Source organism: Medicago truncatula, chromosome 8 (genome assembly GCF_003473485.1).
Source record: "Medicago truncatula cultivar Jemalong A17 chromosome 8, MtrunA17r5.0-ANR, whole genome shotgun sequence".
Lineage (NCBI taxonomy): Eukaryota > Viridiplantae > Streptophyta > Magnoliopsida > Fabales > Fabaceae > Medicago > Medicago truncatula.
Window position 1 is genome coordinate 13,688,465 of NC_053049.1, and position 15,558 is coordinate 13,704,022.

Genomic DNA, 15,558 nt, shown 5'->3' on the forward strand with positions numbered 1-15,558 from the left:
ACCCAATTACCCAACCCAACCCATTTTTTTGAGTTTTTTGGGTGGGTTTGATTGGGTTTTCTGGGTTTACCCAACCCATGAACACCCTACACATCAAGAGGAAGCAGTGGCGACACATAGTGACACTCAAATTTATATGGACACATGTGAGTTTTAACCAATCAAAGATAATGTAATGAAAAAATGTGTGTTAAAATATGTATTTCTACCATTTCTCTTTTTTTACAATATTTTAGATTATATGATTTGAATCCTCTAAAACTTAGAAAACGCATACAAATTACCTTGGTTCCTCCAATTTTAGCATCAATACAATTCAAAAAACATAATCCTCTAAAATGAGAAATTTTGAGGGCGTGCTAGAGGGTAGAAGGGTGGGAAAATAAATTCTCAATCTTATTCCACTTCCACAGTCCAACAATTGTTTTGTTATCCACCTGCTATAGACTCGGCAGGAATCAGGACTGCAACCGGATCAATGAATGAAAGGAATTTACTTTGACAAATGAATTTGGGGAACTATTTTATTCAAGGTTAGATTAGATGTTTTCGGGTGTCATCATTAGTTCTTCCTCTGATTCGATTTTGATGACAATGCCCACATAGTATATAGTTGTAAGTTACAACTCAATAATATTAATAACAGCTTGTGTATCAAACAATTAATTGGACGAATCAATGAATTGTGATCTAAAAAACCAGATCTCTTCACACCTGAAGCAACATATTTTTCTTAATCATCTTCAGCAAAATCACAATTTTCTTTATAATGTCAACTAACTCGTAGTCATGTTTTACAACTAGCATATTCATCATCAGTGCATCATAAAACAGGAAAATCTTTATAAACTATTTACAGGATATAATGCAGCAGTATGCCTCTTGGTAATAATTATTGATTTTAACCGGAAAAGCTAGGCTTCTAAAATACAAAACCAAGGAAGGTGTACTTAGCACGAAATAATTACCAACTTTCCATACACTGTGAAGTATATTATAGACGTGTAATGCAAAACAAGCAAAGAGAGGAGAAAATTATGAACAAACGAGATTGAAACAAAAATATCCTACATCTCAATGCAGGGTTAGTCTTACCCAAATGATCAACACGACTGTAGTAAAACAGGACCAACTGATAACCTAAGCATACCACAAAGGGCGACTTGGACCTCATTTGACCCATGTTCACAACTTACCAAACTAGTGAGGAGAGGGAAAAAATGAGACAGGTTTTTCTCAAAAGAAGTATCATCCAAGCTACAAATGGCCTGCAGAGTAGCCACAACAAGAGATGAACGTGCAGCTAATTCTCTCCGCTTCACAGAGCCTAAAGGAATTGACCAATGTGGCTTTATCCTACGAGAAGATTCCAATTTTTCTTCACAACCTGCAACTTCAATATAAAACTCCAAAACCTCCTGACAAAGCCGAACAAGATGAGAATCCACTTCCTCATGACTAGGAGGCTTGTCAATAACAAGATTCTGTAAAAATGTAAGGCATATTTGGTACGATTCATTTTCAAGACGTAACAGTGGAGGGTCTTGCATTTGGGTCATAGAGCCATACTCTTGAAGCTTGGAACGCAATATAGTATTGTTGTTTATGTTGTGGGCATGTAATGCTACACCATGCAAAGCATCAAATAGGACTAGCATGGTTTTCACTGAAAGGTGAGGCCTAAACATGTTGTAGACCTCCATCACAGCCTGCCAAGTTCAGGAAGAGAGTTAACGTCATTTTTCAACATCAAACACGCCTATTTTGACTGAGATACATACATGTGAATACATTGCAAAAACATTAAATTGATGAGGTATTGAATGAGAAAGATACATTTTCTCCCTTCCGACGCTCATTCCTAATACTATTCAAAATTTTAAAGGCACTAAAATATTAAGAATCCAATCATAACAACATTAACAGATATTGATCAAGCAGTCTCTAACTCCCTGAATGAAGTCAACTAACTAAATCCTACAGCTAAGACTCATGGGCTCCTTTGTATTTATTTTTTCTAAGGAATTTTGACAAATTCTGGAGGAGTTGAATACGAATTTTACCTGAATCAATAAAATCTGAACAGCTGCTCGGCATTTTGCATCAGTGAAATAAGCATAGATGCGACGAACTCTTAGGCTTTCTAAATCGTCTGGTGACCCAGACTCGACAAGATCTCCTCTATCGTCATCAGCTGTTGAAGCATGTTCTTCATTTCTAGCCACAAAGTCTTCACTTTCGAGGAATGAAAATTTAGGTAGTGTTGCATTTGCTGCTTCTTTTATCGACAAAACCACCTCTAACCACTTGTCATCAGAAAATAGCTCTCCAGCATTACTCATCAATCGAACAAATGCAGCAATACCTATGCCAGCAAGGCTTTGATGAGGACGCTTTATGAAGCTTACTAGGAGCATCAGGACCTTTCTTAAAAGAGGATTGACGGTGTTGTAAAAGTTGACAAAAAGATCTGCAACCAATTGGAGGGCTAATGTGCATGTCTCATAAAGCCAGTCTTGATCAAGCTCACCATTATTCTCTACTTCATTGACCTGTGGACTACTCCCTGAAGGATCAATAGCATGTCGAACATGATCAAATATAGGAAAGAGGACGGACTCAAATATTCTTTCCCATAAAGGTAGTGAAAAGAGATGGCCATGATTGCGTAAGGTTTCAAACAGGACATCCAGGGCACTCTTCCTAACCTCAGGCCTTGGGTCAAAGCTAAGCTCAGATAGACCTGCAGAAAAATGAAGAAATACATTTGCAACATGTTAAGCTTCTTAATACATAGCAGGATGGTAACATGAAGCACTAATCATTTGACAGAGTTAAAAAACATCATCCTTGTCTAGAAAACTTCATATAATGTCCTCACCTGCCAATAAAGGAAACCAGAAATTGACATGATAACCCTTGTTGGTAACCTCTCCACTATCTTGGTTCCCATCTTTTCCTTCTTGAGGTGAAAGTATGGAAATATTTCCAGAAACTTCCTTATCTTTATTCCTGGATGATGAACCAAGGTCTCCTTCAGCTAGTTTTGTTGCACAGAAACGAAGAAAACCAATGGCATTTAGGCTAATCTCTTGGTTGAATCTACTATTGGTGAATGCAATTAGACAATTAACACAGTCAGTGAAGGTGGTGGTTTCAGTCTCAGTAATGTATGGAAAGTAATCTCGAATAATCTTCTCAATAATTTCAAAAGCCAACAGTACAATGTTTTTGTGGTCATCATAAGCTGCTGTAGTGAATACCTGAAATCAAGTCTATGAGCAATAAGTAGAGGACGGGAACCAAAAGGAGGGAAAAGAACTTCGACAGACAATCAAAACAACATTGTGTTAAATGAAGCTCTCTATAGAAAAAAGTTTATCAGCTCTACCATAAACATGCTCTTCCACCCCGATTTGACATTGTTGACACGAGATAGAACCATTTGAGATACACATCTGATAATTAGTTCTCTAATTTCAACCGCATTACTCTTTCGCATAACAATGACAAAAGGCTTCATGAATTCATTTTGAAAATTATAATTAGCCAACTCTTCCCGCTCCAGAAATTTCATTGACAACTGGCGCAAGGAATCCATTGCAAAAATGGCAATTGAAAGGTTTGCAGAACATCCGATGGTTACAAAAAAATCAGAGAGAACATGCCAGATGCTTGACCACACAAGCCGGATCCGATTCATATTATAGTGCCTGTTAAACAATAATCATGTAAAAACAAAATAATTTAGGCAGTGGTGTATAAACATCAATCAACCATGAAAGTAAATATTATGCTTAATGCTATGCCTGAAATTTGGGTTTCATTGATTACAGTTTTTAAAAAGAAAATAATATTGTAAGTTAAAAATTAACCTAGAGCTGTTTTTGTTCACATTTTTTATTTTCAAAACGTATGGCACCCCTAGCCTCTGTCACTGCCCAGCATCCTCCACAACCACAAACAACAACTTCCTGTACCTTTGACTGTCGCCAATGTTAACAATACAGTCACCACCCAATACCATCTGCCGCTACTTCCCAACACCCTCCACCACCATAATCACTTCTAGAAACCAACCGCCACAGCCCAACATATGGTATCAGGTGGTGACAGTGTTTTCAATATTACCAAATTGTTTTCTCACTTCAAAACTGTTTTCAATATTAGCACAGATTTTTAATTTTTTTTTTTAAAGTTCAAAATTGTTTCATTGAATAGTTTTAGACGGATAGGAACACAATCAAACACACCCTTTTCTTTTCAGATAAATTATACCTTCCTGTCTTAATATTTGGACGCACTAGAGTAGCTCCATCAGTAAAATTAAGCACTTTGCCCATTGTTTTAACATCCTAATATGTGTTCATTTTATAAACAAAAAAGCATATATGCTCTGACTGATCAAGTGCCAAGTGTTATTAAGTTTACTGCTTTTGAATGACCCCCAACCCTTGAGCACCAAGAGCCATGAGAAAAAATAAGGTTAAGATGGAGAACAAATATGTAATGTAACATAAATGAAGTAGGTGAGTAGTACATACGCAATCTCAACCATCTTTGTAAGGCTGAAAACACGAGGATCAGATGGAGATCTTAGTTCGTCCATAGAGAGCTTGCATAGAGCCTTAACAAAATCTATTATGGCCTCACTGTTCAACTTCTGACTCCGAGTGAATATGCGATTCATTTCAGAACTTCCAACTTGTTCCAACATATTCAAATTGGAAACCAGGTTATTCACCTGTTCTGATGTAACTGCTCTAGAAGCATTACCGCCAATTCCAGCACTATCGTATGAACCCCGCATCAATGTCCCAGATGCATAATGCATCCTCCCAGGTCCTTTCTTCTTCAAAACAGGAAGAATAGTTGATTTTGCTTGCTTTGTTTTTTCCAAATCATTCTGAGGAAAGGCAAAAAATGTAGCATCTGATGGAGCGCCCTCTCCAAGAAGATGTAGATGCTCAAATCGGGAAACACAAGTCAATATATGCTCCCAAGCTTCTTGCAAGTAATTTCCATCCTCGTCAGCAATAGTAATTATTTCCTATCAACAATAAAGATGGAAAATTCAAAACCATTTCAAGCTATCAACAAAAGCATAACATTCGGTATAAGTTCCAATAATAATTACCACTTACTTAAAATAATTGTTGCATGTCCTCAGATATCATTCCAAGGATCATTTTACGCTAATGCAGCAAAATTTCCCCGATAACTCCTATAATTTAGTAAATATGACATTTGAAGAAGGGGAATCCAAACTATTTTAGCCTTTTTATAGTCATGAAAGTACTTCCAGAGTGCGTGGTTTTAGATAGGACAAAACAAAGTATGGAGAATAATGAAGGATAACACCATCTACTAAAGTAAATGAGAAAACATGGACTTGATTTCGAAATAATAAAATATGCCATAGGAAAGAAATGAATTTGAATGCATCAAAACAATTGTGCATTTTGAAAGGTAGCATTAACATTCTCGAGTAGGAAGTATTTTAGTAACACAATGAGAATTGTTAATTGATAACAAGTTCAGCTTATTATATTTATTGTTCATAAGCCGTTTAAAAGTGAGTGTGAATTTCACCAACCTTAATTGCATACACATTCTTCTGCTTAATATCTGCTGGAGAATGCAGAGAGGTAAACTTTGCTAATGAAGTCACAAAAGCATCTCTATGAGTCTTCATAGACATTACAGAGGTAACATGAATAGCATAGCGGAAGCCTTCAAGACAGAGACATACTACAACCTCATCATCACTTTGATCGAGAGCTACACTGAAAGCAGCTAACATCGGTGCCCAGCACACCTCTATCATGAATCTGAGGATTACAGCATCTGTTGCTGCGTAAAATACTGACCTACAAAATGCAAGCAAATACATATCAAGAAAGAAAAAAGAGGCAAGGGAGTATTCGCCCCCCCACCCCACCCCCAAAACTACGTTAAGAAACCGCAATAGAAATAGTGTCAGAACATATGAAAATATTTCATGATAATTGGATTGCATCTCAGAGTATCTTGGACTCCTTTCTATTTCTTAATTTATTATAGCTTTATTTAATAAGTATTAGGAGTCTAGTGTTCGTATAAATGAGGGTGAGAGCTTAGTCTTATATGTCCTCAAAACCACAATCATATTCAAAGTCTTTATTCTTCCTCATTCCTTACCGAAAATCCTGTAAGTTTAACATCGTATCAGAGCACTACCATCTTCCATGACATGTCTATTATAACAATGTTAATATCTCCACAATGCTTTCTTTTCATTGTTTCTCTCTCATATTCTTTGTTAATGGGGTTTTCTGTCTGCCACTTCCGTAACCTATCTCAAAAGTTTTGGATACTTAATCTTGTGGTCATGTCCTTCCAGCAGCCTCTAAATATCTCATATAAAGTTTGACCATACCCTACATAGAGTCTAACCCTGGCTATCTTAGATGCAGTTTGGCCCTCACAATTCTTAATTAATCAGGAATTATCTATAACTTATACCAGCTTCCACTTGTGGATCGTAATATTTGAGATTTCTCCTATCTCAATTTTAAAAAATAAAAAAAATTGACCTCCTAAATTTTCTTTTTGTTCAAGGCTTCTGAATGTTATTCTTGGTAGATTTGAAAAAGTTGTATTTGCAGTGTTAAATAGTTTGCAAGGAAATTTCCATTGATAATCATTCCTGTAAATCCATGTTTCCTTGTTATGTAACATTCCGACCAGCTCTAAAGTTAGATAATCATTCTAGCCATCTTGCTGAGATGTCTTCCTAGCAATGTGTTAGATATCTTATTAGAATTGTGTCAGTTTTATTATAATTATAGTAGTTAATTATGCAGTTATGGTTTATTATTATATTATGATTAATAATTAATTAAGTCAGTAGTGGGAGGTTAAGTTTTAAGAATAAATAGGGGAGGGATGGGAAGATTGAGGGGCATCTGAGGATTTGACTGGGAAGGGGCCATTTTGGCATTAGGGAGGTGCAGACCCTTGAAGTTCTGCAATATTATTCTGTAATCAAAGGGATTTTCCCTATTTTTTTCTTCTATATCAGTTGGTTTCTATCACAATGCTCATCCCTCCTCCATACTCAATATCTCTGAGTTTCCTTCCTTTTGAAGGGTTTATTTGCAATAAACTTATTAAGCTTTAGCTTAAGGGGAGTGCTAGAGTATATAAAAGTTATCACGTGATATTTGGCCTATATTTTAGAGTAACTTACAATATATATCTCTTAGAATTAAATTTTATATTTCTTTATTTGTCAGGATTTGTTTCCTTGTTTTATTAGGAATCTAGTATATTAATATAAATAAGGTTTGGTGCTTGTTTGTATCATCAAAAACATAATCATAATTCAAAGTCTTTGATTTTCTCTTCCCTCTTTCCTTATTTAATACTCTATCTTCAATAAGAATAAACCTCCATCAAATAAAGAACAAGTCAACATCAAAATAGCAAATAAGTGATACTATTGGCATTAAAATGATAACTGAAAAGAAAGGGGAAAAAATTGCTATGAACATTTCAAAATGATACACACCACACTTTAAACAGAAGGAATCGTGTAAAAAGCAGATAAATACTGGTAAAGATAGTAGGAACCATAAACTAAGTGCAAGATTCATCAAGCCAAAAACAGACTCAAGTCAAATGTTCTACATGGCCTGAGAAAAGAAAAGAATTTCAAAAGTAAATAATACTTCTAGAAAGGGAGTGGATATGGGTGAACATACTCAGTTCTGCGAGCTTTTTCTTTGAATTGTTTTTGCATATGACGGATAAGATCATCACTGGTTTCCATATGACTCTCATCCCCACGCTTAAGGACCACAATATTCAATATACTATCCAAGCCTAAAAGTTTATTTGGGTTCACAGTCTGCCTTTGTTGGACAGCTATATCATCATCTTTCATTTTGATCTCATTTCTAGATATTCTATCAAACAAGGACTTTAAGTATTCCTCAGGAAGATCTTTTCCATCATCAATGCCACGATTGTTTCTGATGAAATCATCAGCAGACATCTGCATAACTCCACAACCAAAAATAAAATAAAATGAGTCATCATGCCTATCATAATTATTTGGACATCAATTCAGAGAATTATTTGAACCACCTTGTTTTTCACCATATGATTGTGAGCATCTGTATTGAGCATTATCACAGAATAGGCAAGGACATATGCTGTGTCAGCACTGGAAAAAGCCTTAGGATTACATTTCCAATAACGTTCAGCAAACTTTTCCATTATCCGATCAATCTTTTGTGCCTCACCAGGCAGTCTAAATCCTTGAAGAAAGACCCTGATTGCCTCATCAAACTCCATCTCTTGAAAGTTAAAGGAATCCACATATGCATGCATTACCTTCAGGGATAATTCTTCTCTTTCACCCAGATAATCGCCAATCAAAGCTTTGTTCAACCCAGATGCATCTTTAAGAAAAGTAGCTATATCTTCCGGTGAATCACCCACCTTGTTGGCATTAATGAGGAACTCAATTCCTTTCTTAGGCTTTCTATTAAAAAGTGATATACCTTCCTGGCATATACTTGCATTAGATTCTTTAATAAACAACTAAAGCAAGAACAAAGATATACTTGCTTCTCAAAATCGTATTCATTTCTTTACCTGAAGTTCCAGTTTATAAGCCCGGCGCTGCTCAATAGTTGAAACATCAGATGCATCATTTGGGATTTCAGAATGAGAATCGGATCCTTCAACTGGGTCTACTCCATTTCCATTTGCCATTGTGAAACCTACAACTTCATAGCCATTATCAGTTGCTTCAACTTTCTTGGGTGAATGAGGATCTGGAATCCGCAATTGTTTGTTCATCCAGTCTCCCATTGATTTTAGAACATTAACCAAGTTTTTCATGGCTTCAAGTTTTAGTGTCGCTTCTTGAGGTGGCAAAAGTGTGGTTGTAACACCAGGAGGAACACCTTGAGCAGTCTTAAGAAGTCCATTAACCATCCTAATAGGAAAATAACGATTAGATATAAAATATACAGTGTTAAGAAAACAATCAAGAACATGGAAATGCTATTGAACTTCAGATCCATATTCTAAAAATGGAAAAATTCAAATAGTAAATTAAAATATGTACCTAAAGAAGTAATAAAATAAAATAAAACATAACATAGCACACCTCTCAAATATGTTTGATGAATTGACGTCGCAGTCATAGTTGATAAAAATGTCAACCAATATCTGTGAATCAACACAAAGCTTCTCTAGGAATCGAAGCACTATCATCTTTTGCTGGAAATTAGGTTGAGAAACATTTTCTAGGACCCTAAGAACAATCATAGGGAAAAAAACTCCAATTTCTGCTTTCAATCCAGGCCTAAATCTTGATACCAGACTGATGAAAATGGAGCATGACAGCTGGAAAACAATCAAAAGAGTTGAAGCACTGTTCTTCAATAATGATAAACACAAGTACTGCTTGATGGCACCTAAAAACCTACACAATCACAATCAAACAAATGGAACCGTCAGAAGAAATAATTTCTATGCATCAAAAAAGAAAAATTAATAGTGTCATATACTGTACAGAAAATAGAGAAGAAGATGTCAGTCTGTCTTGCTAGTCCCTGAGCCGTGAATCTTTCATTTTCTCACCCTGATTCATTTCAAAGAATGCCTCAATTTATTTATCTCGTTTGTCCAATCTGACTAACTTACTTCTCTAATTGTTCCTAACACATATCTCCTTTAACTTCTCTAAGGCTTTATTTTGTGAGTATGGAGGGGAAGGGAGGGCTTCGGAAAAAAGGAAGGAGCAAGTGGAAGAAATAAAGGACTTTGAGAGGGTGGGGGGTTAATTTTTCTTCATAATACAAAATCCTAATTCGGGGGAACTAAAAAATTGTAATCGAAGAGGACTTTGGAGGGTTTATATGAATTCTTCAAATCCAATCTATGTTCTTAGAATACTCTTAAAATTAAAAATATATTAATCGTAAGCATTAATTTATCATTCTCTAAAAAAATACTCTTTCAAAAAATGTGAAAGATTTCCCCATATTTCCCACCCTCAAGGCCCTACCCTCCCCTCCAAACACTCAAACAAAGCCTAACTACTCCCTTCCATTCTGCCCTAATATATATATATATATATATATATATATATATATATATATATCAGAATATGAAGAAACGTGTAATTAATGGACTGGAGGCTTCAACAATTTAATCAGTTGCTCTCTACTAACTCAGCAGTTGAGTTGTCACTCAAGGACAGAAGTGGCATTCAGAGTTGTCTATGACACAGGTCAAACAACTAAAATAATTTACCAAATTAGCAAATGATGTTAGATTGAAATTATCCTATAATGCAATTATCCAATCGTTCAGTTATTTTTACTGGTAACTTGAAATAGGAATACCTTGCTAGTGAACACAATTTGTATGACCATGGTAATAATGCCCAAGAATTCTTGGAATTTAAGTTCAGGCTAAATCAACCCCAAAAAACTGGCTTTTAAGGTGTGGTTGACTCGCACTAAAAACCTATGGTGGCAAGCCCAGATAGCGAAGTGGAGCAGCCATCCCAGTAGGATAGCATGAAAGCTGGGGAGCAGTATGACCGCTGTTTTAATATTTATATATTCAATAGCTAAGACAATAAATAAGTTTTTCTGAAGAAAAAAAAATAACTATAAATAGTTAATACTATATATAAAAACTCTTATATTTATGTTACTATTATAAATATTTTAAAAATTGCATACTTTTCCTACATATATTTTTACCACATCGCCTTAAGATAATAAGAAAAAGGAAGCATTTAAAAGGCGTGTTAATTTTATACAGAAGTCCCTTATGTTGGATAAAAAAAGCCAAGCCAAAACAAAAGGCTAACCCAAGTTCTCAAGTATGTGTCCTCTACACCCAGTCCTTCTGCTGCAACTGCGCCGTTCAGCTCCTTCAACCATCCTTCTTTGACTGCTTCCTTCTGGTCCTTCTCCACTTTGTCCTTCTCTCCTCTTTCTATGTCCTTCCTCCGCTCCTCTCTCTGTGACCTTTGTCCGTCTCCTACTCTTTTTTCAACCAGAAAAGGCCCCGTTTTAGGGCTCTTCAAGCTTTTATCGTGCTTCAGGAGCGCCGCAAAAAGCACCATCTGTTACGCAATCTCCCTTCATGCAGGCGGAAGCGATAACCGCTACTTCTGCGAAGCGACTTCGCGTGTAGAGGAGAAAACCCTCTGCACCACACCTCTCCGCAGCAATAGCAGTGCTATTGGCCACTTTTGACAACATAGTGAACAACCACTATTCAAGCCATAACAATATAATATAAATAGTGGGACCCTCAACATGTAGCCCTCACTTGAATATACCACCAAGCATTGCATCTTTGAATATTCCACCAAGCATCGCATACTATTCGATGTGCGACTTGGGCACCCTATATTACCCAAGTTTCTATCATCAATATTCACAGAGGCATTTTGATTAGCATTTAGATTTTCAGTCGAAAATATTTTTTCTATTTTGTATGTTAATTAGTTCCAAACACCTAGGAAAGACACAATCTTCGTTACCATATATATTAAAGCGTATCTCGGTAGTAAGAGACCAGAAAAGTTTTACATTTTTAGTGCATATCATCGGCATATACCATAAAGCTCGGAAAATTCCAGATTCCTTGTTCCCAAAGCCACAGACTAAAAAAACCTCAGGTACAGATGAATCCGGGAGTTCCATAAAATTGAAAAGACAAGAATAAAAACATGAGGAATGCTAGCAACACACTATCTTTTATTGGTTAAAATGCACATGGGTCCCACCAACTCATGTGGGTCCCATATAAATTTGGCAGCACTCTTTTACATTTTAACCATTAAAAGAGAGTGTGTTGGAATGTGTGTTAAAGAGCGTGCTGCTAGCATTATTCTGAAAACAAAGACTTGATTTTACTTCATAATCACATATGTATCTCTTGTATTGAGATTGAAAAACTATTAGTGAATACTAGTGACAAACTGACAATTCTTCGTTTATTTTATTTTAATGAAGTTGAACATCAAAGACAAAATCTGACATTATTTTCACCAAGAGGACCTCAAATATCATATGTAGCTTGCATTAGAGTCTTGGTTATAAAGTGTTAGACGGTTGAGTATTGAAATAAGACAGTTATGTTATATTATATTTTAATTAGGAGAGCAGTTATATATTGTTTTAATTAGGACTGTTATGGTTAGGTGTGGCAGTTATGTATTTATGTTATAAATGGGGAAGTTATGGGACAAGGGAAAGGGGGATTCAGTTATATGGATAAAGGATTGGTCGGGAGAGAATAAGCTCTCTGATTCTTGAAAAGGGAGAGATCCAAGACTCTCGAATTTCTTGGGAATTTATTGTAACATTACTATTAATTTGCAGCTTGGAATTGGTACCAGTTTCTATCATAAAGCTTTAAAGAAACGAAGGGAAGGTGCAGAAAGTAAACTACATGCCAGATTACTACAATAATTTCTAGAATAATTTCCTGCACGGCGAAACTCATTAATCAGATTGTCTAGAGTAATTTCCAGCACGGAGTTGTAACTTATAAGTAATTAGAACATAGATTCTAAATTCCCAAGTTCTATCCTATGCTAACAGTATAAGTGCGAGAATGTCAACAGAATAATCATTAAATATATGGTTGCTTATACTTTATATTATTCACATGATTTGTCCGAAAAATGATCAGTCCCGGCGATCCCACTACCCGCCATCCTACTTTTAGGGCCGGCCACTTCATGTCGCTATCTGGGATTAACTACCTAGCAAAAAACTACAACTTCTTGCTGTCCACCAGCAATATTAAACAAAGAATGCATATATTTTCCCTAACCGACGAAAATGCTAACCTCTAAATCAAGTCCTAAAAACAAACATAAAATGAGATACCTGTCACTGGTTCTGAAAACAGCTCCAGCATTCTCCAGCAAAATCTTCAACAACTCTAAAGCCACAATCTTCCCCTTATTCGACTCCGGATCCGCAGACGCCTCCTTCGGCGGTGTCTTCATTGACAATTTACAAAGTGCTCTAAACACCAAAAAAGCATCCCTCCTCAACTTATTCCCAATCTGAACTTCCAAATCATCATCCCTCTCAATCAACTCCCCGTCAACTAACTCCCCTTTCCTCCCCTCCAACGCCGTCTTATACATACTAATCTCCCAATACTTCGCATCCAACATATCCTTATCAGTAGAATCCAACAAATCAGTAGGATTCGTTGTCTCCACTGTCGTCGTCTCAAATGCACCGTCATGTCCACCTAACAACGAAACCTTACCACTGGGTGTAACCGGATGCAAAACTCCATCAATATCGTGCATTACCTTAGTAATAAACCCTTGCACAAACTGTGTCATTGTACTATCCACCTCAGATTTTTCCGCTGGCTTCATCAACTCAGCCACCACAATCGGCTGAATTGGAACCGTGGAAGAATCAGCTTCCATTCTCCTAAACACAATCACTAACATCTGAATCAACGATGCTTTCGCGGTCGTTTGATTCACCATATTCTTACTCACAAGATATATATCATAACAAGTCCTAACTATCAAAAGCAAACAATCACCGTGAATTCGAAGCGAAATCGAAGTCACAGCAGATAACAAAGTCTTCAAAACAAGCAATTCCATCGCATCATCACCGAAATCATGACATTTACAAACCGATTCAATCATTTTCGAAAGCAATTTCGCTTCACTGGAACTACCACCGGGATCAGCTTCACCGCGAAGAAATCCATGCGCGATGAGCTTCTGAATCGCATCAACGGCGGGTTCGGCTATTTTGCTGACGCCGGAGCTAGCGGCATTGATGAGAGGAAGAAGAATGGATTCGGATTCGGTTAGCGAGAATTCCACCGGTCCACCATCGTGAAGCGGACCGGGCGTTTCCGGTTCGGTATCGGAGGGTGAACCGGGAATTGTTCTGTTGTCAGTGTTACTGAGTCTGTCAATGATGGATTTGCATTCGTGAGCGAGTTTTGCGTGTTTTCGCCATGAAGCGTGGTTGATGATTTTGTTGAGTGCAGGAAGGAGGAGCTGATTCAAACGGGATTCGGCTTCCGAAGAGGCCGAGGCCGAAGCCATTCCCCAAGTGGACGGTGGGATTGGTCTCCCGGATTATTATTTGGTTCTTGTGTCGGATACCGAGTTTTCAAAGATAAAAAAGAATGAGTGTAATGCTGCCAAGTCTGAGATCATGAGGAAAATTACAATGTGAAAGATTTTTTTTTGTTTAGGATGATATTGCCATGAGCTGAGAGAGTGAGGTGCTGGGATCTGAATTTGATTTTTGAGTTGAGATCGTGTTTTTTGAGTTTGGTTGCGTGCAATGGAGATTTGAATGAATTGACGTAAGAAGCCCTTTGTTCGTTGTAATATGATACTATGATTGAATGTTGTAAGGGAATGAGTTAGGGGTAGTTATGGATTTTCATGATGGTCCAGATCGCCGGAGAAATGGAGAGTGAGTGTTTTTTGTCCATGATAACTTTTTGATCGTGCATGAAGGAAAACCGGATAATATAATGTTTTTTAATAAATATAAATATATCACTTTCTTTAAATAGAGCAATTTTTATTTTTTTTTTTGACAAATTTAAATAGAGCAAATTAAAACTACACTTTTTTAATATATGCATATGCATCCCTATATGGTTTGGTTTTTTTTTTTTTTTTAACCTTTCGATTCCTAATGTGAGGTTTTTAGTTCATAAAACATTTTAATGAGAACCATATATTCAAGTTTTTACGGTATAAATCATCCATCCCGACGAGTATCCGTGCGTTAGTACGGGTTTTTTACTAGTTTGTAAGAAAGTGTTGTGCTCGCAAGAAGTTTTTAGTTTGCAAGAAACTTTAAGTTATGAAAAGATGTTTATGCTCCTTGAGACCTTTTAGTTGTCATTATGTTTATAGAGAGTTTCTTAGTTTTTTGGGAACTTTTAAGAAAGAGTATTGTGCTCGCCAAAAGTCTTCAGTTTGCATCAAACTTTTGAAGTTAAAGTAAGCATTATGCTCACGAGGAGTATCAAGTTCGCGTGGAACTTCCGGTCGTGAGGATATTACGTTGGTGTGGAGTAGTAAGTGCAAGGGGTTCTTAATGATGATTTAGTCACCTATCACATCCAACATTTTATGTAAGTGTTTTGGTGGAGGAGATTGAGGGAACATGGCCCTTGGTTACCAAGTGTCACATGTAAAGGTTTGTAATTATACTTGATTTCATAGGCCTTTAAGTGGCATTTAGCGTTGGTTTTCGAGAAGACGCCTCAATTGTTGAATTGATCTCAATGCTTAGTTATTTGTTGGGCATTTTGTTTTGACCATTGGATTGATTAAGACTCTTGATTATGAATGTTGATTTGTTTATAAAGTGGCAAATGTGGACCATTATATGGTATAAATGACCCATAGGCTTTCAAACGTTATAGATGGATGTATAAATGGTTTTGGGAGTTCCTTCAAAACATTTTTACTCTCTTTAACCCTTCATTTTCTCTGTTTTTTGAAGCACCTTC

General features: G+C 36.5%; 1 protein-coding gene across 1 annotated transcript; it reads right to left on the minus strand.

The window, feature by feature from the left end:
* Positions 1-742: 742 nt before the first annotated feature.
* On the minus strand, positions 743-14,538 carry LOC25501014 (brefeldin A-inhibited guanine nucleotide-exchange protein 2). The gene is made up of 11 exons (XM_013589559.3): positions 12,921-14,538; positions 9,164-9,481; positions 8,644-8,989; positions 8,131-8,553; positions 7,746-8,038; positions 5,597-5,870; positions 4,545-5,050; positions 3,392-3,713; positions 2,882-3,263; positions 2,064-2,743; positions 743-1,709 (listed from the first exon to the last, which is right to left on the minus strand). The coding sequence occupies exons 1-11, from the start codon at positions 14,123-14,125 to the stop codon at positions 1,104-1,106; spliced, it is 5,355 nt and encodes a 1,784-aa protein (XP_013445013.1). The 5' UTR covers positions 14,126-14,538; the 3' UTR covers positions 743-1,103.
* Between the last annotated feature and the right edge of the window lie 1,020 nt (positions 14,539-15,558).

Coding starts and splice junctions, on each gene's coding strand:
- LOC25501014 (XM_013589559.3), bottom strand. CDS start 14,125: ATGGCTTCGGCCTCGGCCTCTTCGGAAGCCGAATCCCGTTTGAATCAG. Junction 9,482..12,920: donor GTTTTCAGAACCAGTGACAG/GTATCTCATTTT, acceptor GTGATTGTGTAG/GTTTTTAGGTGCCATCAAGC. Junction 8,554..8,643: donor CTTATAAACTGGAACTTCAG/GTAAAGAAATGA, acceptor AGTATATGCCAG/GAAGGTATATCACTTTTTAA.